Here is a 22,209-nt window from a genome sequence, read left to right as displayed (position 1 = left end):
AATTTGGACTTAAACTGCAAATCCAATGAACAAATTAAGTGTTGTTTAAATCAGTGAGTCTCAGAACCACTGGTATGGAGAACTAGTCTAGGTGGGGACACAGGGGTTTCATAACAATTACTTAAATTTGTTAATAAATAAAAGCAGTATGGTTTGTAAGCTGGAAACAGTCAGAAATGATCACACAGCAGCTTCAATATATGTTGTGAATACTGCACCAATCTGAACATCAGTTTGGTTGTGTGAGTTGGCTGCAAGTCATAGAACACTTTCTTTAGCACTTCTGTAAATCAGATTAATGTGAATATTTTCCAGGGCCTGTGCCAGAATAGCAGCCACTGCGAAAAGGTCAATATCTGTTAGTCGTGATGGCTGAATGGGACTTCCATGTTGCAGGCATTGTACATCTGAATATCAGTCGCTGGGGGAGCCTTTAACCTCTGGACCCAGTGGCTCTTAACTGGTGGGATGCATACCATTGGTGGGATGCAGGTTTTCATAACAGTCATTAAGAATCTGCTCTCCCTCAGTCCCTGTGTCCACCTGCAAGTGTGTTGTGCTGTGTCCTGCCAACCTTACCTGCCACAGATTATCCATCTGTGACCTTTCGGCATGCTTGTGTTTCTCCTAACCTCCTCTTACCTTGGCTCATTAGCAAGTGTCTTCGATGTGCCGCTTCCGGCCAGCCTTACCTGCCAGGGATTATCCATTGAAGCTATAGCAGTAATGTTTTATATCTTTAAAACTTAAAAATAAATGCTGAATATAACAACAGGACGCCTGTAAACATAAACATCCCTCTCAGAAAAAGTGAGCCTTTTGTTGCTGTCATCGTGGAACCCTGTTTCTTTGATAGAGTGATTCTTGATACATAAGATATGACAGGTTGAGAACCACTGGCATAAAGTACAAATCTCTTTTTCCACCCCTCTTGTATGGCAATCTCTTGAGGATGTTAAGAGTTGGTTCTGTAAGAGTTCTTTTGTGGTTCCGCTTATATTGTAGTTACCCAGGCCTCACACTGGTGTTTGTTTCAGAAGGACTGACTACGTGGTCCGACCTAGCACTGGGGAGGAGAAACGTGTTTTCCAGGAACAGGTGAGAAGCCCCTCCATCCTGCCTAGTTCATTGCATATGTTTAATCAATATTAGATAATACTTGAAATTAAACAGCAAAAGGGCTTAGAAAACTTTTGACACTGGCAGGTTATGTTCGTGTGCTTACATATACATTGTGTTGACTTCATAGCATTAAAGTGACTAATATAATAATTGTCTGTCAGCTGAATTGGATATACTGTCTGGGTCAGCGTTAGAGTCCCGGGTTACATCACGCTGCACCTTTGAAGTCAATGCTCTGGGATTTCAGGTCAAAGCAAACAGGACAGTTACTTTGTCCATAAGAAGAGAGTCCAAAAGAAGTTGGATTTTAGCTTCTTTTTAGCAGTGTTCTGCCATTTCAAGCTTGTCTAAGCTTAACATCATGCTAAACTTTTGGGGACAAAGTGTCAGTTGCAGGGTGGCAGAAGACAGGCTCCTTCCCTTCTTACAATGCAAATCCACCCCACTTCTCTTAATCTGTTGTTACTTCTGATTAAAATTAATCTTGGTTAACGTGAATCTGTGTATTCCATATCTAGCTTCTGGACTAAGTATTCAGTACTCTAGAGTAGATTTTGCTCTAAGCAGACTGCTTATAGTTTATTGTTGCAGAATGAAAACAGCCTTTACCAAGCACAGACTTGACTTGACTGTTTCTGACTAACCCAGACTACTGCTAGCTGTAGATGTTTGCTGGAAGTTTACTCAGCTCTCCCTTTACTTTGTGAGTCTCTTGCTCAGCTGGTCACACTCCTTTCCTTTTCCATGCAGGAGCGTTATCGATACAGCCAGCCTCACAAGGCCTTCACATTCCGCATGCATGGCTTTGAGTCAGTGGTGGGACCGGTGAAGGGTGTGTTTGACAAAGAAACGTCTCTGAACAAAGCTCGAGAACATTCTCTGTTGCGTTCAGACAGGCCTGCTTATGTCACTATCCTGTCTCTTGGTAAGTTGCCATTCTCTGTGACAGAGTATTTCAGTACACTTTGCAGCCTGCCAGGTTTGTTTTTTTTTTTTACCATGAGAGTGGATAGGGTATAGCCATAAAGCAGCAAGGAGGAGATTAATAAAGCCCAAGGTTCAATCTTTGGTATCTCCTGTGTACTTTATATGTACAAAGTCCCAGTTTTAATCCAGAGAGCCAGTATCATGTAGTGGTTAGAATATCAGACTAGGAGCTGGGAGACCCAGGCTTGAAATCCCACTTCACCATGGAAATCTTGCTGGGTGATCTGGAATTGGTCACTGACTCTCATCCTAACCCTCCTTATAGGGTGGTTGTGACAATAAAATGGGAGACTGGGAGAATGATGTTATCAGCTGCTTTGGGTCCCCAGTGGGGAGAAAAACGGTATAAATATCTAAATAAAATAAAACGAAACATTCCTGGCTTGATGATTTAAAGAACCTAGGATAGTAAATCAGGGAAAGCTTCCACAGGGAGAGCTGTCACCACTTGGAATAGATACTGTTGGGTGAAATGGATCAGTGGTATGGCTCGGTGTGAGGTGGCTCTTTGTATGTTCAATGAAGATGGCATGTCAAGCTGCAGAAATGATGGTCAATGTAGGAAGTGCAGTCAACAGAAATTTCTGCAACCAGGATAAGCCAGTAAAAGCTAGAACAGGACTGAGAAAATGACAGTCTTTGCTGTCAGAGTGACATGGTCTTGGAAAGCTTAAAAGCAAAATAAACTGGATTGTAAAACAGGGCAGAACCTTTCTGTCTGTTTGAGGAAAGGAAAGAGAGATTTTGGCAGCTGCAACCGTGCTTGGCAGCTTCCTGTTGAGAAGAATACTATAGAAATCAGGACAGACACCTCATCTGAAATGGCAACAATATGGAGCCTACTGTTTGTGAAAGATTATGGGATGGGGGTGAGGGAATAGAGAGGAACTACCATCAAAACAAATGTTTGTTTTGCTGAAGTGGGAGGACCCCAGGGCAAATAGAACATGACTGGTTTGAGAACTTGTATTTCGATGTTTGTTTCAGCCGCACTTGGTTGTGCTTTTTCCCTTATGTTATCTCAGTTCGTGATGCTGCAGCTCGTCTCCCTAATGGAGAGGGAACACGTGCCGAGATATGTGAGCTGCTTAAGGATTCCCAGTTTCTGGCTCCGGATGTCACCAGTGCTCAGGTGAGCCAGATTGAGTGTAGCCCCAGGTTATTGTTTCTCAGAGCTCCCTGTCTGAAAAACTATTCCTGTTGAAGACTAGTAGTGTTTTGTGATGGATTTTAAGACCCACAGCTGCAAGGTGAAAAGCAAAACTGCAAACCAGCTTATGATGCAGTTCCCCAAAAGCGTGAGGATCTCCACATGGAAACAACAGTTGGTGGTAGCCTGCAGAAGTATAATGTAATGCAGATAGTGTCATTTTGGTTACAGACCTATATAGCTTTAATGCTTGCAAACACTCTACCTCTTACTGGAATGAGCTTTATTTTGCTGTGAATAGTCAGAGAAATTCACATGTATTCTGCAGATATTTTCCAAACTTGCTGGGGATGGCCCGGGTATTTGATGCCTTTTCATGTGTGGTGCCTTCTTCTTCCCAGCATGCCTAGAAGATGCTTGCTACAATGGTTCTTTTTTTGGGGGGGGGGAGATCTGTTTAGTATCCTTTATTTCATTGCAGGATCTCTTCTCAGGTTAACACTGTTGTGAGTGGTGCACTGGATCGACTGCACTACGAAAAGGATCCCTGTGTAAAATATGATATTGGCCGCAAACTGTGGATATATCTGCATCGAGACAGGAGTGAAGAGGAGTTCGGTGAGTGTTCGCTAAGGAGCCTTACCACATCCAGTTTGCAGTAACATTGGGATATAATGGATTTGTGTGGGCTCATATTAAATGTAGAGAAAGGACTAGTGTTAAAATTTCTTTGTGGAAAAACCTCACAGTGCCCAGAAATATAGGAACAGAAACAAAATGTTGCTTCAACGCCTTGTCCTGAAAGAGGGTCCAACATCCTTGTTTGTATTACCTGGGCTACCAAGACTAGACAATAGTTTAGCAGTTTTTTTTTCAAACTGTAGGGTACCACATGAAGAGACCAAAGAGTACTATACTAAAATCAGATTTTAAAAAACCCACATCTATTTAACTAAACTAAAATCTTGGCTTGTTAGTGGAAATGTGATGTAAACATGTTTTCTCCCTGTTTAATGTAAATTCTGCCATTATAGGGGATGGAATAATATAATTTTCCTCTTGTTCTTGTCTGAAGAGCAATCATTTCCACTTACTCATCATGCCAGTTGAAAGGCATAAAAGCTTCCCTGGGAACACATTTATAAAAAATATTTAAAATATGCATACACTTTGGTAGTTTCCATGTACGGCCTCCTTCTTTCTGACTGGCAAATTATTGAGCTTGGTGTATTTTCTCTTGATCAAAGAATGGAGATTCTTGGAATCACAAGCATACACCCATAAAAAAAAACATTGACTGTGTAGGTGTGTATCCTCGATGTTAACATCTGCTTGATTTGTCACCTATTCTTGCATACAGAGCGGATTCATCAGGCCCATGCTGCTGCCGCGAAAGCAAAAAAAGCCCTCCAACAGAAGCCCAAACCTCCTGCAAAGACAGTAAGTTGCCTGGTATAAATGTGTAGTGCAAGAGTTTCTAGATTGTTGTAACTGTTCTCAGCAGATAGAGCTGCCCTATTCTAAGGGCTTGGGGTGGATAACAATATACTAATTATTCTACCCTGTCACTGATCACTAAGAAAAATGTCTTGCATTGTGCCAAGAAGATGTTTGGGGTTGGGCCTTGGTGTATAGTCAGGAAAAGTGATTTCCAAAAGTTATGGGAAAGCCACCTTTCTGTGTGCCCTTCTGGTCTGATTTGATACACAGGCGATGCTTACGGTGATTTCAGTAGGTCTCAATGGAACATAGGGATGAAGACAGAGGTGCTGGGACTCAAGCAGTGAGGCTTTATAGGAAATCTTCTCTTTTTTGGTGGTCTAGAGATCATTTTTAAAATGTACACACTGCCTACATGGAAAGTACCTCCAGAAAAAGTGGAGGGGGGAGTGTAAATCCGTGAAAGCAAAAGGGGGGAGTGTAAATCCCCCCCCCCAAGTCATGTGAGTTTTGTTTTCTAAGGACATTATATGCTGCTTCATATGCTGAAAACTGAGCCCATGAGAGATTTCAGCAATATGCCAGTGGAAAATATCCTGCCTCATAGCAGGAAATATATTAGTGCAGAAGGAATGTTCAGAAGCACTAGATATCTTAAGTGTTGCATGGGCTTCACCCTTATTTTTAAAATGTACACACTTCCTACGTGAAAAGCACCTCCAGAAAAGAGAGTGTGTGTGTAACCCACATCTAAGGTGGCATCAAGATAAAAGGCAATCAAGCAGTCTTCAGGGAATGTCTGTAAGGTGGAAGCTGGTCAGAGTGCCTGCACTTATGCTGTGCCACTGCCACTGGATAACATTTTAAAAATCCCCCAAAGAAGTTCTGCACGTTGTTTTCTAAGAACAGTGTCTTCTGCTTCATGTGCTGAAAACTGAGCATGTGGGAGATATCAGCAATACTCCAGTGTTAAATATCCTGCCCCTCAGCAGGGAATAGACTAGAAGGCAGAAGGAATGTACAGGAGCACCAGAGTCCTGACATCTTGCAGGAAATGTTGCACGGGCATCACTGCTTAGAGGGACTGTTCTTTTGCTAACTGTTTTCTTGTTGTCATTGCAGAAATCCAGCTGCAAGGAGAGCTCGGTGAAAGTGGCTAGTGGTGGCAACTCTGAGCCAAGCCAGCTAAGCCTCAGTGATTCCAGCATGCCACCCACCCCGGTGACACCAGTGACACCCACAGCTCCTCCCTTACCGGCTATGCCCATTTCACCACCCCCGGTCTCCATGGTTAACAAAAGCATGCCAAGTGTTGCACCAGAGCAAGCTAAACCCAACCAAAGGTGACCCCTTTCATCTTTCTTGACAATACGTAGAGAGGCATCCTTTCACTGGATTTGATTTAACCCTCAGGGTGTGGTGTTCAGACACAGATGGTACAATTTTAGATAACGTTGATCTATCTTGAGCAGGGGTAGCCAGCATAGAGCCCGTGGGCCCCAGGGTGCTTGCTGATGGCTTTCCTGGTGCCCACCAAGGGGTTTTAGAAAGTGACTGGAGTCATATTGAGCTCTTGTCCAGCAGGGCTTCTGATTGGCCTTTGGAAATCATATTATCTGTGCAGGTAAAAAAGTACTTTGATAGCAGCTGCCACCACAACGTAAGAATCTGTACTGTGTGACTGAAGGAAGCTGTGCATAAACAATACTTTTAAACAATATGTTCATATAAAAAGGTATCCTGTTAAGCAGAGATTCTGCATGAAATGTAGAAAAGTTACTGTTGGAATTATGCATAACCTCACTCTCTTACATTTCGTAGTTGTCTGCACTTCCTGTGGCATCCATTTTGTGGTTGTGCCTTCCATCCTATGCCAGAATTCCAGAGGTGCTCAGAAAGACATCTCTGGGGTTCCCTGATCTAAAGAGAAAAATTCCTCGGGGGGAAACCTAGACCAGCCTGCAGCTCTGCAGCAGACTCTTAATTCTACTCCAAGCTTGACCATCATCACCCTGTTAGGAACATGCTACAAGAGTAGACCAGGTGCACTGCAGGGAAACAACGTCTTGAAAGAATTCTGGTGTAAAAAAACCAAATCACTTTGTAAGGGTGGGAAAGGCCAGAAAACCTTTATAAGTCTCTCAAGCTGGTCATGTCTTTCATTGGCATTCCTCTTGTGGGTTCCTTTCTTCAGCAAGCTTAATAATAGTTCAGTTTGAGGAGATGATCAGTTGTGTTCAGACACTACCTTCAATGAAGCTGGTGGGCAGTAGATTTAGGACAGACAAAAGGAAATACACGTTTACACAACAAGTGATTAAAGTGTAGAATTCACTGCCAGAGGATGTAGCAGTGGCCACAGGCACAGACAGCTATAAAAGGGGATTAGACAGCTTCATGGATCTATCGGTGGCTCCTAGCCATGGTGCTCAGTTCAAGGTATTAGTTACTACATACAAAGTTCTTCACGGCTTTGGTCCAGCATACCTACGGGACCGCCTCCCTCACTATGTTCCTCCACAGCAGCTTTGCTCATCTGAACAGGATCTCCTGCAGGTGGCAGGCTGCACACAGGTGTAGTCAGCAGAAGCCCGTACAAGGGCTTTCTCTGTGATGGACCCTATCCTGTGGAATGACCTGTCAGAGGAAGTCAGAAAGGCAGACTAGAAATGACGTAAATAAATAAAAAATGGTGACTAAAGAGAACTTCCACATTCAAAGGCAGTGAGCCTTTGAATTCTAGTGCTGGAGTCAACATCGGGGAAGGCTTCAGACTCTGCACTCTATTGTTGACCCTCCATAGCAATAGTGTGAGACAGGACACTGGATGAGGTGGACCTCTGGTCGGATCCAGCAGGGCTCTTATATTCTCTTATAAGTTTGAATAAATTTGGTGCATTAACAGCAGAATAGTTGACCAACAATTGACCGTGGGACCAGCTGCTGTTTTACTTTCTTTCAAGTTAACCAGACGATTCCCCTTCCATTTCTCCATAGCATCCTATTGGTGTCTTCTCCTACCATGCCACAGCTTGGGACATTGCTTTCTACAGCACAGAGTACTCAGGCCCCAGCTGGACCACAGCAGCCCACCTCTCGAGCAGCCAGCCACACTGTCTCCTCCGGACTCCCACAAGTCCGAGTGGTTACAGCCCAGTCCAGCCTTCCAGCTGTCTCTCAGTCAGCCCCGACGATAACCCAGCCACCGCCACCACTGCCACCAACTTCTGTCCCTCAGATTCGCATCCCTGCCACTTCTGCACAAACTAAAGTCCTGTCACAGGTGAGGAATGTCTGTAAAAAAGCAAGTAAAGAACCAACATGAACAATCTCCATCCCAAACTGTCTTCTCCAGCACTAAATGGTATATATCTCTGTGATTTTGCACTTTTTAAGACAACAGTTTTGTACGGTGCAATGCCCTTAAAATGAGCACTCTTTACCTGCATATCATAGTAATAATACTGAATGCATTTCTCTCTAGTGGAACCAGTTAATGGGGTGGAAAGTGCATGCACTTTACTAGAGTTCTTCAAGCAAAGGCCTGGACAGCCATTCATCTGAAATGCGCTAGCTTGGAATTTCCTGCATTGCTTGTGGGGTTGGACTAGTTTGCCTCTAAGGCCTTTTTGAACGCCAAGGTTATGATGACCATTTCTTTGTATCAGCCTAGCCCAGAAAGGGAGAGGGACATTTAAAGCCTTACACTGCAAAATGTTACAGCCTGCCCCCCTCCCGATAGCTGTCATGTCCCTCATTTACTAAGCCTTTTTTGTGACATTGCTACCTTTTCATGAAATATTTAGGAAGCTCCTGGTTTTTTTCCCTTGGAAAAAAGAGGAGAAAGATATTATGTGATGGGGTGATCTGTTCCATCTACTTCTGGAGCCAAGATTTGCAGAGGCTTTTAAAATTTACATTGAGAAATTTCCTCTCAGTTTGATCAAGGTGCTGAGGGCTGTTACCTTGCAATGTTTTTTTTTTGTAGAGTCAAAGCTCCCTTCTTCAGGTATTTTTCTGTGTGTGTCTTTTCTCTTGAGATGGCCTTTATAGAACACATGCATGCTTTTCTACCACAGAGTTCTTAAGCTGCTGCTGTAGCATAGTGATTAAGCGGTTGGGATGCAAATCAGTATTCTGCTGGTTGGAATCCCTCTACTGCCATGAGCTCTGCAGGTGGCCTTGGATGAGCCACTCCTCTCAGCCCCAGTTCCCCAGCTGTATTGTGGAGCTAATAACAACACTGACTTTGTTCATGCTCTGAGTGGACACTAATCTGTCCAGAAGGGTGGTATATAAGTACATTGTTGTTGTTGACAACAACCGGGGGGGGGGGGGGGATAAATGGGATAATGCCAGTGATAGCAAATATGTTTGCTGAAGTAGCAAGCATTTAGACCTACCAGCCAAAGGCATTTTGGGTGCTCTAAACTTCTCTTATACAAGGTTTCACAAATGCATTGGGCAAAAATCTAACCAATATGAGAATCCTGCTCATGTATTTCTTTGCAAGCAAATCCCTAGAGAATTTATAATCAAGGGGGTGCCATGCAAATACATGTCAAGAATAAAAAAGTTATAATTGGGTAGTAAAAGATGCCTATAGGAAATGGGCCTTAAGCACTTACTAAAATGAAATGCATTTGAGAGGGCAATTTCCAAGAGTTATTCTGAAAGGGTGGAAAATTGTTGAGTCAAGGTTTCTGATGTGTTGGGCAGTCTTGAACTGAATGGGAAGAGACTCTCAAGTATGTGTCTGTTTGCTCTTTCCATTAGACCATTATGACAGTCCCAGTAAAAGCTCAGACCAGCCCAGTCCAGGTGCAAAGGCCAGCCGTTTCAGTCACGGGACCTGCCAGCGTTGCTGGAACGGGAATCTCTGCAGCCCTCAGTCCTGCTCCGAAGCCAGCAACTAGTTCTCCAGGCAGCTGTACGCCCAGCTCCTCCATTGCTTCCTCCTCTTCTACCTCTTCCTCCTCCTCCTCTTCATCTACTGCTGTCATCCAGAACGTTGCCAGCCAAAGTATCATCAAACAGGTGAGAAATGGTGTTAACACATAAAAACAATCCATGCTGGATCCACTTGTCAGTCCATCTAGCCTGGCATTCTGTTTCCAGCAGGGGACAGTCAGATATTCACAAACTGAGCCAAGTTTGTTATTAAGTAAGTCCTTACAATTCAGCTAAGTGATGTATGAACAAAATGCACTGTGCAAGCCCCAAAGACTTGCAATTCAATGGAGACAAAGGGGGAACTACTGTACCTGCATTTGCTAAAGGTGGCATAGTGGCTGTTGCCAGAGGAAAGCATATCTTGTTGCTTGCTCCTAGCATCCAGTAAGCAGAGGGAGATTGTGTTTGGATCAGCAGGCTGCATTTAATGATTATGGGTAATTGACCTGCCCTCTATGAATGTGTCTAATTCTTTTAAAAAGATATCTAAATGGGAAGCTGTGATTCCTCCCCCCTTACCCCGTGGAAATGAATGTTATATTAGAATACTAGAATTCTGCTATTAAAGAGAGAGAAATTTCTTTGACTTCATGCCATGTATTACAGGGATTGTGTTCTTGGTTTTGGATTTTGTGTGGATGAACGTGGCTGTTTACAACTTTTCCTGTATATGCAAATAATGAGAGTGTGTGGAAGAAGTGTAGCTTTTTTGTAATGGGTTTTGTTTTGAAATTTTGTGCCTATATTTTCTCTTTTTGACTGTAAAAGAATGGCTCCATTCGGCATTCTTGGTACTACATAATATTCTCTAGCAGTGATATGACATGTGTTGATTTGGTATAATGCACTTGGCTTTACAGGTGGCTATTACCGGACAGCTTGGCATGAAGAATCAGCCTGGGAGCAGCATCCCACTCGCTGCCTCCAACTTCCGCATCCAAGGCAAGGATGTGCTGCGCCTGCCCCCCTCCTCTATCACCACTGACGCCAAGGGGCAGACGGTTCTGCGTATCACCCCAGACATGATGGCTACCTTGGCCAAGTCCCAGGTCACTACAGTCAAACTGACCCAAGACCTCTTTTCTGCTGCTGCGGGGAGTGCATCTGCTGGGAAAGGCATCTCTGCGACTCTGCACGTGACATCCAGCCCCATCCAGTCTTCTGATTCACCAGCCAAGACCAGTGCACCCACCTCTGCTTCACCAAGCCCAGCAGGGCCCACAGTTGTCAAAGTAACTCCTGACTTAAAGACCGTTGAGTCTACTAGCTCAGCGTTCAGACTGATGCCTGCTCTAGGCATGACAGTAGCAGACCAGAAGGGCAAAACCATTACCACCATGGCATCCACAGAAGCCAAACCAGCTGCTACTATAAGAATTGTGCAAGGAATGGGAGTGATGCCCCCCAAAACTGGGCAAACCATTACTGTTGCCACTCATGCCAAACAGATGCCCTCTTCATCTGCAGTGAGTGTGCCAGGCACAGGCCACACCTCGGCTGTTTCTTTGCCGACCATGACTGCTTCTGTGTCAAAGGCAGTTGCTGTCGTGTCAGGAGGAGCTGGGACACCCATAACTATAGGGACAGGAGCTACCACTATGCGGCAGGTTCCAGTCAGCACCACTGTTGTCTCTACCTCCCAAACAGTAAGTAAGGTTGCTTGGCTGGGAAATCACCACTTCGAGGATAAGATGTCTTGCTCATGTACTAGATTATGAGAATTCTGCAGTCCCACCATGCAAGTAGAGAATTGGGCACAGATGGCATAATTCAGCACCCTGAAAATCTGAATGCTCTGATGCATGCACTTTTTGGCTTGGAAACGTATAATCGGTGCCTAGTTAAAAAAATCGTAGGACCCAAAGAGGAGCTGGTTAGAATTTCTAGCAGTTCCCTGCAGAGCTACCCCTTTAATGCACAAAGCAAAATGGATTATGCAAAATATGCAAATATAAATTCTGCAAATTAAACAAATTTGCATAAACTGGTTTCAGCTTTCGCTTTTTCTTGGCATATAATTTATGCTGATTTTTTAAAAGTTCTGTTCTTATGCCACTGTGTAGAAACATTGTAGAAACAATGGAGAAATCTGTCTTGTCAGTTATTGATTTGCGTTCTTGTTCATTCCCACAGAATGAGTTCGTGAGTTGTATAGTTTTCACTTGAGCTTTATGCCTGCATTCAAACTTTGGCATACTTGTCACATTCAAAATAGTTACCTCAATAAAATATTTATTAATACGGTCTAGGATCAGCACAGAACATCCAAAACTGTTCCTTTGAATAAAACACAGAAAATTTCAGCACATAAAACATGATTTATACATAATTTACACATAAAATTCTTTGGAAATAGATAATATTTGTTAAAAATCAGTTATTTTTTTACTATTTCCTTACGAATCTTACATGCTTCCATGAGAAATCTAGCACAGGGAGCAGTAATCAATGGGTTAACAACTAAAAGCAGTTTCCTTATAAGTTCTGACTTGGAACAGCCCCAAAGCCTACCTAGCAAAGGAGCAATAAACTTTGTTCAAATAGCCACATAGAATTTACAGTGGAGCAAAATATGCTCATTTGTCTCCACTATACCTTCTCCACATGAGCAGACCCTCTCACACATGGGTATCTTTCTATAATGCCCCTCCATCACTGCTGACGGGAGTGCATTCCACCTGGCTAACGAGAACGCCCTATGGTGGGTGGAGGTCTCTAGTAAAGAGGTAGGCAGCTGGGGTTACAACATATCTGATATTACGAGGAGCCAGAAAATTTGAAACCCTATTGATATCCTGTGTAGTTCGATGTCTAGCAACTGCTGCTTGATGGAAGTCTTTGCCTGGTCAAATCCCATTGTTAACAGAGCCTCCAAGGAGAGGCCTAGGGTGGTTATCTTATAAAGGACTGCTTTTAGCCCGGGGGATCGAAAACAGTCTCGAAGGATTAATGATGTTGAACCTGAGGAAACAGTTAACTCTGAAGTTCTCAAAAACTTACTTTCCAAAGCTTTGTGTCAAATCTATAATGTTGTGGAAAAGCTCATTTGGAGTTTGGTTGGTAGAGTTTTATCATTTGACCACACAATCCAGACTTAAATGTGTTTCTGGGCTTGGAGCTGATGACCGGCGTGTGGACTTGAATATGGAATGTGCAAATTCAAACTTTGTGTTAAGCTTGCTTATTTTCATGCTGCCCCTGAACTTTCCTCTCAGTTAAAAGGCTTGAACAAATGTTGACGGATCATTGCTTCAGCACGGTCATCATGGTGCCTTCTGTAACTCCAGAAGTTACAATTCTAGACTAATATCAAATTCAGAAGAAAATGCAATCCCATGACAGTATTCCGGCATGGAAGTGTGAGTTTCAGAATGGTATCAGAGCCCTGTTCTTTTATGGCAGAAACTGCTCTTTGTAATTCCAGGTTCTGATTTCTTCTGTTTACCCAGGGGAAGCTACCTGCCAGAATTACAGTGCCTCTCTCAGTCATAAGCCAGCCTGTGAAAGGCAAGAGTGTGGTGACCACCCCCATTATCAAAGGCAACCTTGGAGCCAAGTGAGTAAAATGTGGAGAGCCTGTGTAAATCTCGATCAGATTAATGGAAACCTAGTTGTATATAAAGGTTTGAAAGCACTGACATATGCAAATGCTGTTTTCAGACACTGAAGATGTATCTAGCAGAAGTTAATTTATGTTGAATAGTAAACACAGTTTCTTCCCATATCTGTACCGTAGTGGATGACTCCCAAGATTACCTGAGCGGCTGCGATAGTTCCTTTCTTTTTTTTTAACTGGCCTTTGTTTATTCAACAGCAACTATTTGCATGTGATATAATATGTATTTCCATGATTTGAAAGGCTGTTTTTTCCTATTTCTGACTGAGGTGCTATTAAAAGAACAAAACAACAAAGAACAAAGGCAGGCCTGGCCATCTTAGGTCCCAGCTAGACATGATGATGTCAGTGATTTCACCATGGGGCCCCTAATGCCATTTTAGGGATTACATTTCTTTTATTCTCAGAAGCTGTGGGGGCCCAATCTTGATTGGGGGTGTGGGAGGGGGCACCCATCCTCCCCCCACACATGCTGTTTTCAAACCCCAAACACCAGGTAGGGGGTGGGCTTCTGTAAGCAGCACAGGAGAGACAAGTGCCCCTCCTCCCCCATGCCATCGTCTGATCAGCATTGGGACCCTGCAGTTTTTGTAAACAAAGGGAATTTAATTATTAAAATGGTGGCAGGGAATTAGGGGACATTGCCATGTCTAGTTGGGACCTGAGTTGGCAGTCTTGTTCCTTCTTAAAGAAACAGTGCAGAATTCCTTGATCATCTTTGCTAGAAGAAAGAAACCTAAAGTGCACACTGTCTGTAGCCTGTAGCTCAGGTCTGTGTTTAGGATGGAGGACTGTAGCACTTTAACCTCATTCCACCATTAAAATAAAAACACTAATTCCACAATTGATGAATTCATCTAAATGCAAGACATATCGTAGCAACGTCTGTCATAAGCCATAGCCTCTGCAGTTGAGTCGCAGTTCGAAAGATCGATGTGGGTTAGTGTAAATACATTCCCTAGACCTCACTGTGCTGCAAGGGGCACTTGAGAGCGATCCAGACCTGTTGCATCTCCAGTGACTCCTTGATGGGTTTCTTTCCTTAGCATCAGCAGTCTGGGTAGAAACATCATCCTGACTACGATGCCAGCCGGAACAAAACTGATCGCTGGGAACAAGCCTGTGAGCTTCCTCACTGCTCAGCAACTGCAACAACTGCAGCAGCAAGGCCAAGCAACACAGGTAAAGATCGCATCCCTCTGCGAATTGCACCCTCTGGTGCTTAAGGGATGCATCTGGAGTGGTGCTGCATTAGCATCATAGTACCCCATGAGTATTTTGAATGTGTCAGTGCCGTTATTTATAAGTGTGTCTAATGCTTGCTTTACCTTCATGCTAGTAGCCTTGCTTAAACATTTGTAATGCGTACCTTTGTGAAAAAAGGTGACAGTTTCCCATTTCCATTCTAGTCCCACTAGCATCTGTGAATTTTGCAGCATGACAGAGGAGGAGCTTGCAATAAATATTACCTCAGAACCAGAGGCGGCTCCTTAGACACAATAAACGACAAACCAACAATAAGGAGCCACAATGAAATATATAACAAAGTACAAATCAATTTAGTCGTGTATACTATGTACAATAATAAAGTATGTTCATACAAAAATGACAGTACAATCAAACATTCTTAACAATGTGACTAATTGCTTCACAATAGACCATAAACCCTCAATGAGTTCCACCAGTGAACAACACTCGTAAATGATTTTTCGTGCAGTACATTCCAGGTGCATTCCCCTAGTTCACTGGAGTATCTAGCCACAGATGGCAAAGCATTGAGGGTCCCTAAGAAAAACTCCGAGTTGGGGTGGGTCGCACTGTGGATGTGAAGTACCCTATGGGGAATCTAGTCACACCGGGTTGATGGCTGCACCGCTCTAAATAATATATTTATATTATTAAATAATATATTTAATATATATAATATAATAAATATTACCTCTGCTTCTTTCCAATTTGCACAGGTGCGAATTCAGACGGTCCCAGCTTCCCATCTCCAGCAGGGCACAGTGTCTGGCTCTACCAAAACGGTCTCCACAGTGGTTGTGACTGCGGCACCATCTCCCAAACAGACACAAGATCCTCAGTAAATTCAGCTGCAGAACATAACTTTTTCAGAGTTTAAGCTAGTCCTCTTCTCTCCTGCTCATCTTGGGTTAGAACTGATACCCAGAATATTGGACTCTCCCATGAGGAATGTTTGCCCTTTGATTGGACACAGAATAAAACAGACCCTAATACAAGCACCACAGGGTGCTATATTTAATAACTTAATATCTTCATATTAAGATGCAGGACCAGCAGTCCAGCTAGGCATTTTTTTTCTTTTTGGATTTTCCTCCTGAATGACCTTTCTGTTCATGATCTGCTGCTAATGCTCAGATTAAAGTTGGCGTTTCAGCAGAGTTTACTGAACACAGCAAGAGGAACCATGACGGTCATGGAAGAATTGGGCAAGCGGTTTTGGACTTGGACTTAAATTTTATCCTTTCCTCCACTGTTCTGGTGCCCACTCAGATGGTGGGTTTTTAATAGCTTGATGCGTAAGCATTTGTGTATGTCTGTTTTATAATTTTAATTGTTTTTAGCAAAGGCTTTTTTCTTGCTGAATGTCCTTCTCTCTGTCTGCACAGACTTCTGCCAATCTGCTTTATCCTCATCAATTTTTGCATATTGTGATATACAAAAGAGAGCTCTTGGTGGAGGAAAGGCACAGAAGAGATGTTTGTGGTGTGGGGAGGGCAAAACCAAAAGAACACAGCCTTTCTAGTAATTCCTTAGTGGCATCATCTTCAAAACGCAAAGGAGCAGAACCAGCTTATGTGTTCCAGGCTCAGTTCCCGCTCATCTATTTTAACTGATGTTGGTTGTAACTGTTGATTTTATTCCCTCCTCCCCCCCCCTTTTTTTTTTAGTAAAAAGCTACCAGAAGACATCTGTCATTGGCACCTTTACCCAAAACTTTTCTCAGTACATTTAAGACAGAAGTGAAAAGAGGCATCTAGTATGGGAATAGATGGGCCTGTGTCCCTACTTTGTTTGGCTTAAAGCTGCAGAATAAAGTTGCCCATACTCTGAACTTAAATATTTATTGCCTAACCTGTTAGCTAGTCTTGGCTTGTTCATCTGTAAAATGGTTTCTTAGGCATTGTCTCCTCATTTTTTAAAAAACCAGTTTGTCTTTCAGGCTGCATTTGAATATATTCCCCTAAAAATTAACCTTCTTTCGTTGGCTTTCACTGTTTCTCCAAACGCAACAACCTGCTGCTGTAACTTCGCTTGGGGTGCAACACATGGGGTACCTGAAGGTTTGGTTAGAGCTAAGCTGGTCATGCCATTGTTTGGAAGAGCGACCGGTTCCGTGGAGAAAAAGCAGGATAATAACGTGGTAGAAATATGCCAGTAAAACACAAACAAGATTGAAGAGGGGAGGGATGTATTGATGCTGTCACCGGATCAGAAAAAAATCTTGTAGGAGCTATTGTATCTCCAGTATTATTTTGATCAGACATATTGAGAATGCTGATTTATTTTTAAACAGACTAAATATTTTATTCCAAAGTAAGTCTATAGCCCCTTCCCTTGCAGTGATATAAGGGACAAGTCCTATCTCTGCAATGGAATGGGCTAGAAACTTACTTTTTAAAAAAATGAAAGCCGAGAACTCAATCATGTATTGTTACATCAATAAGTCAGTATAATGCTATGAAAATGAAATGATTTTTTTAAAAAGATAGAAAACCAAAGCAGGAGGGGGGAAGAGCGGGGGGGGGGGGAAGAGTGGTTTGATGATAACAAATTTCCAAACAAACATGGCCAAAAGAAACATTACACACAAGGAAAAAAAATCAACTCAAAATCAGTTTCCAGAAAAAGATTGGGGTAAAAGTGGTCTCAAAGTGATCTCAAAAGAACTGGGGAAAAGGAGGAAAACAAAAAGCAAAAACTAAAGGGAAAAAATGCATGTGGAAATTAGAGGATAAATAGAAGCAGTATGGGGCCAGAACCAATGGGGAAACACCTGTGCAGAAAACCCCTTGTGTGAGCACAGAATTGTTTTTGTTTGTGGAAAAAGAGGAATTTTGCAAACTGCCAATATAGCAGGGTATTTTAAAGCTGCAACCAAACAGGCCCTGTGTTTTGTACAAGCCAATCTAGCTTCCTTAAAAGAAAGGTGGATCTTGAAGCAGGCTGTCAAGTTTATTTTGTTTTTGTGGAAAAGAAACTGAGAAATTAAATGTTATCAAACCATATTGCATCAAATTAGAAACTCATTAGAAACTGAAAAAACCCATTGTGTATTTCTGTAGGTGTTTTATAGTTCCTACAACTTTGCCATATTTTTAGACTTGATAGAATTAAGTGTTTTTGGTATTTCATTTTGCTTGTGCCTTTATGATGGACCCCCCTTCACTCCCCCACTCTGAGGCAGATATTCCCACCAAAATCCAAGTTTTCCTGCTTTGGCTGAGAAGCCCCAAGTAGCATGTCTGTTTGTGGTTTTAAAATCCTTTGGTGCCCCACCCTGATGAGCAGTTATAAGTTTGGCTTTTTAGCCCAGTTCAGAAACTTGATGGGGGGTGGGGAGCAGGAGCCATTTTCTTCTGTATGGGAAATGGCACAGGAGACAGTGTAACGTTCAGAAATAATCAACTTTATTGGACAAGCAGGGATGGTATAAGGACAATCAAGGGATGAAAGTGCTGAGGGTAAAACTTGCTAGCAGAACACAGAATACGCTAAGTTTGAGACAAAATAGTTTCCTTTAAGCTTAGTTTCTATGTTCTTATTAATGAGAGGTGTTTGATTCAATACTTTGGTTTCAGTAATAATGTTTCTTTACAGAGTTCCCTTTTTAAACTCAGGTTTCCAGATGTTAGTTCGACATAGTTCTCCCTTTACAACAGACTGGTGGTCCTTCTTAGAGCCAACCTCCCTTTTAGACACTGGGCAGGAATTCTTCTTCACCTAAGAAGACATAACCCTATCCACTTAGCTTGAATGGGAGTCTCCACTTACTATCCACTCACTATGCCAGTAACACACACCCAGTATAAACAGGTTTCAGCTTGTGCTGGCTTAGACACTTGGAATTTCTTTACTAGAATTATTCCTCAGAACAAAGGTGTTAACAGTTAGGGCAACTGATGTCTTTGTCCTCACTTCAGAGGGGTACCTTTTTGACCCTCCTTGTCAGATTCCGCACTCTCAACTCAACACAAAATCCTAAGTGAACTGAAAAATTCTGTCAGCACCAACTGCCATTCTGGCCAGGCAATCAGAGAGAGGGGAAACAGCCTGTCATCCAGTCTCTCCTTCCAGGCAGTTATTAACGCCTTCCTTTCCACCTCTGAGCCCTGCACTGTGGAAACCTTTCTTTAAACTGCATTCCACCACAGTCTTCCTTTAAGATGCCAAGGTTTCTTTCTCACACTGTTTTAACACTTTATGGAATTTACTTCTACTAGGTATGTCAATGAAGACAGAGGACTTTCAAAGACAAATCCATGGGCTTTGGGTCTGTTAACAGATGTGATGGCTAAATGGGACATCTTCATTCAGAGAAAGCATGTAATTGAATGGCAGTGGCTCGGAGAAGACTGTAGCCCTCATGATCTGTGGCAGATTTTGGGACATATTTAATGAATCATGGTTGGTTGGAAGCTGGACTGGACGGAGTTTGGGCTTGATGCAGTAAAAGTACTTATGTTCTTTTGTGCAGCCATCATGGCCTGAACCAGCCCCCTCACCACCTCTGTCAAATGGATTCTGTCCCATTCCTCTAAAACTTTCTTCAGTTCATTGTCCCAAAAATATGTTCCTGGGCCTGTTCTTTCCATGCTGTCTGTTGGTCAGACTTTGGAATCTTTCCTCCTCTTCCGTCTCGCCTGTTCAAAATTTGATTCTTAAGCCCGCCAGACAGTGACTTGCTCCTGTGTTCTCTACAGTGTTAACTGAGCTTAGCCAATGATAATTATTTATTTAAAAACAGGGCTTTTTTCTGGGGAAAGAGGTGGTGGAACTCAGTTGCCAGCACAGGGGGCAACTCTTGGCAGGAGGTAGTGCCCCTGGTACCACACGCTCCCAGGACTACACAATGACGTCACTTTGGGTCAGCTGGAACAAGGGGGGAGTTTTCTAAAGTTTAAATCACCCTCAGCGAAAATGGTCACATGGCTGGTGGCCCCGCCCCCTGATCTCCAGCCAGAGGGGAGTTTAGATTGCCCTCCGCGCTGCTGCGGCGCGGAGGGCAATCTAAACTCCCCTCTGGCTGGAGATCAGGGGGCGGGGCCACCAGCCATGTGACTATTTTCAAGAGGTGCCGGAACTCCGTTCCCCCGCGTTCCCCCTGAAAAAAAGCCCTGATTTAAAATACGTGTAACTCCCCCTTTCTCCCAACAACTGGGACCCAAGGCAGGAAACAAAGTTAAGCCACTCAGTACCGACTGCAAATAAACTAGATTAAATGAATGATACGGCAGCCACAAAAAGCATTCAGAAAGTTCCTAAAGCCCTCTTGAAGAGACCAGACAACCCGTTTGAAATGCTATGGTGCGCGTACGTGCGTGTGTGTGCATGGAGGGGGCTTTCCATAAAAGGGAGCAGCCACCAAATAAAAGCCCTCAAACGGTTGGCAGTCAGTCATGTGTGTTGCTATGCCAAATATACCTGTTGTTGCTATAGCCCATTTCAAGTGTTCAGAGCACTTTGTGTTATCTCAGTATTCCTAACAACTCTGTACTGCAGGGCAAAATTATTTTCTGACTGAATAAGAGGGAGGAGAATAGCAGCTTACCTGCAGCCACCTTTGAGGCTGTGATTTGAATTAGAAAATTCCTAGCTCACTTTTAGCTTCTCTGTTTATACAGTTCTGAGGGGTGGGGCAGTTCACTTATATCTATTTAGATGCAGTTAATCAAATGTGTACATGTTTTAATTTAGCTCCCAACTTCCCTGTGCTGCACCGTTAGATTATTTTATTTGCTTAAAACCACAGATCGTCATCACACACTATCCACCACATTATTGTATCTACAAGGCTGAAGTAAGATTACAACATAAGCAGGTCATGGCCAGCTACCTTTGATCACTGCATTATACTGCACAATTTGCAGTGGCAATAGGGCTGCAGTGTAGGCATAGCTTTAACTGCATCTTGTCCCCTAAGGTAAAACAGGAATACATGTCTGCATTTAGCTGGCTGCAAAGTAGATTTTGTAGATGTTGAAAGACAGTGTCTGGGGCCTAGGCTGGGGTTGAAGCAGGAAATGAAGGCACCATTGCTAGTTCCCCTCTGGGTTTATTCATATACACGTACTCAAGCCTGGGATAAATGGGGCTACCTTGTCTCCCCCCGTCAATGGCACTCGCTTCTCCCCGAAGACCAACTGTAATCTGTTAGGACCAGCTTTTGACCTTTCCATAAGGCTCTCTGCTGTTTATTTTCATCTAGATGACACTTTCTTGTGCAGCCCCTCCCAGTGAATCATCCCCTTGTTTGCACTTTGAACCACAAGCTAGTCGAGCAGCCAAAGATTGTTCAACTATCTCTCTTTCTAGAATCTCATTATTTAATTCCAGTGGTGTAATGGTTATAAACATTGAAGAGCAGCACTCCAGACCATCTTGTCTGCCATGCAGGGCCAGTTCCTCATGCAAAGGACCCTAAGGCACAAGCAGCTCTGCTGGGGCTCGGGTGCTCCCAGTATGCCGGGCCAAATGCTACCATCATCTCCCTCCCCATTTTGTCTCAGGTGAAGCTCTTTTGTGCCATCTGTTGTTTCAGACAGAGACGGCAGGGATTGAACCCGAGTGTGTCTGCATGCAAAGTGGATGCTTTACCCCTGGGACACAGTCCTTCCCACTAGCTTAGATGATGATAAATGCATGGAGGATTTGGTTATGAAAAGCCATTCACTGTGGTGACTAAATAGAGCCTCCATATTCAGGAGCAGTGTACCTCAGAAAACTAGCAGCTGAAGCACAACAAGGGAAGGCCTTTGCCTTCGTGCCCTTGTAGGCCTCCTGAGAGTGCCTGGTTGGCTTCTGTGAGAAACAGGATGCTGGATTAAATAGATTTTGCGTCTGACCCAGCGGGGCTTCTCTTATGTCCACCTGCCATTTTTTTTTTGCTCTTCACCGCTCAAACCACAGAAATCCCATCTGGAAGGAAGAGAGTAGCAGCATCAGTTTGCAAGGCAAACTCATCATGACTTTAAAATAAAAATTCTTGGAGATGTACATTAGCATGTCAACTAATTTGTATTTTCAGAAAATCAGAATTTCCAGTCAGTGTGATGCAGTGGTTGGAACATCAGATTAAGATCTAGACGAGAGTCACTTTCCGAGAGCTTCTGTGGCAGAGTGGAGATTTGAACCTGTGTCTTTGCTATCACAGCACGCAAATGGTAAGGCTAGAGTCTTTCTTCTTGACAGGCTTCCCCCCCCCCTTTTTTTTTTCTGAGAGCATTAAAAACAGCTCCCTTGGTCCGCACTGGGGAGAAAGTCGGGGTATAAATGACGTAAATGCACCAATAAATTACTCTTCCCCCCCAGTCTTTAGTGATTCTTCCACTTTACTCTGCTGCCTTGTATAAATTAAAACAGACCTCTAGTACAATCTTGAGCAGAGTTTGTCCGGTCTAAACCCACCAAAACCAACGGGCTCACACTGGAGTAACTCTGCTTAGGATCACACTGTAAATCTTGCTTTGAGCCCACTCCAGCAGGGAGACAGATATGAAGCGGCTCCTTCTGTGCCACCAGAAGACTCTTCGGCGAAACGCCTGTTGCAAGACTTGGTCGGCTCGGCTTGCCACCTCTGGGTTGGGAAATTCCTGGAAGTTTGCGGGGTTGAGCCTGAGCAGTTGGGGAGGGGAAGAGACCTCAGCGGAGTGTAATGCCATAGAGTCCACCCTCTGAAACTGCCATTTCCTCCATG

General features: G+C 43.4%; 1 protein-coding gene across 4 annotated transcripts in view; it reads left to right on the top strand.

Moving 5' to 3' along the window:
* NFRKB (nuclear factor related to kappaB binding protein) overlaps window positions 1-16,487 on the top strand; it is a 33,819-nt gene extending 17,332 nt beyond the window's left edge. For 3 of the 4 annotated variants that reach the window (XM_054998098.1, XM_054998097.1, XM_054998099.1), the window contains exons 16-27: window positions 1,038-1,098; window positions 1,873-2,047; window positions 3,135-3,241; window positions 3,754-3,877; window positions 4,620-4,699; window positions 5,822-6,042; window positions 7,697-7,982; window positions 9,476-9,736; window positions 10,513-11,298; window positions 13,102-13,208; window positions 14,315-14,450; window positions 15,233-16,487. In XM_054998098.1, the coding sequence (XP_054854073.1) occupies window positions 1,038-1,098; window positions 1,873-2,047; window positions 3,135-3,241; window positions 3,754-3,877; window positions 4,620-4,699; window positions 5,822-6,042; window positions 7,697-7,982; window positions 9,476-9,736; window positions 10,513-11,298; window positions 13,102-13,208; window positions 14,315-14,450; window positions 15,233-15,358 (2,470 nt within the window). In that variant the 3' untranslated portion in view covers window positions 15,359-16,487. The remainder of the gene's footprint in view (window positions 1-1,037; window positions 1,099-1,872; window positions 2,048-3,134; window positions 3,242-3,753; window positions 3,878-4,619; window positions 4,700-5,821; window positions 6,043-7,696; window positions 7,983-9,475; window positions 9,737-10,512; window positions 11,299-13,101; window positions 13,209-14,314; window positions 14,451-15,232) is intronic. The other variant, XM_054998100.1, reaches the window with a different exon arrangement.
* The last annotated feature ends 5,722 nt before the right edge of the window (window positions 16,488-22,209 follow it).

The sequence above is a fragment of the Eublepharis macularius genome, chromosome 14 (assembly GCF_028583425.1).
Source record: "Eublepharis macularius isolate TG4126 chromosome 14, MPM_Emac_v1.0, whole genome shotgun sequence".
Classification (NCBI taxonomy): Eukaryota; Metazoa; Chordata; class Lepidosauria; order Squamata; family Eublepharidae; genus Eublepharis; species Eublepharis macularius.
Note: the sequence above shows the minus strand (reverse complement) of the source record. Positions and strands in the feature narration are given on the sequence as shown.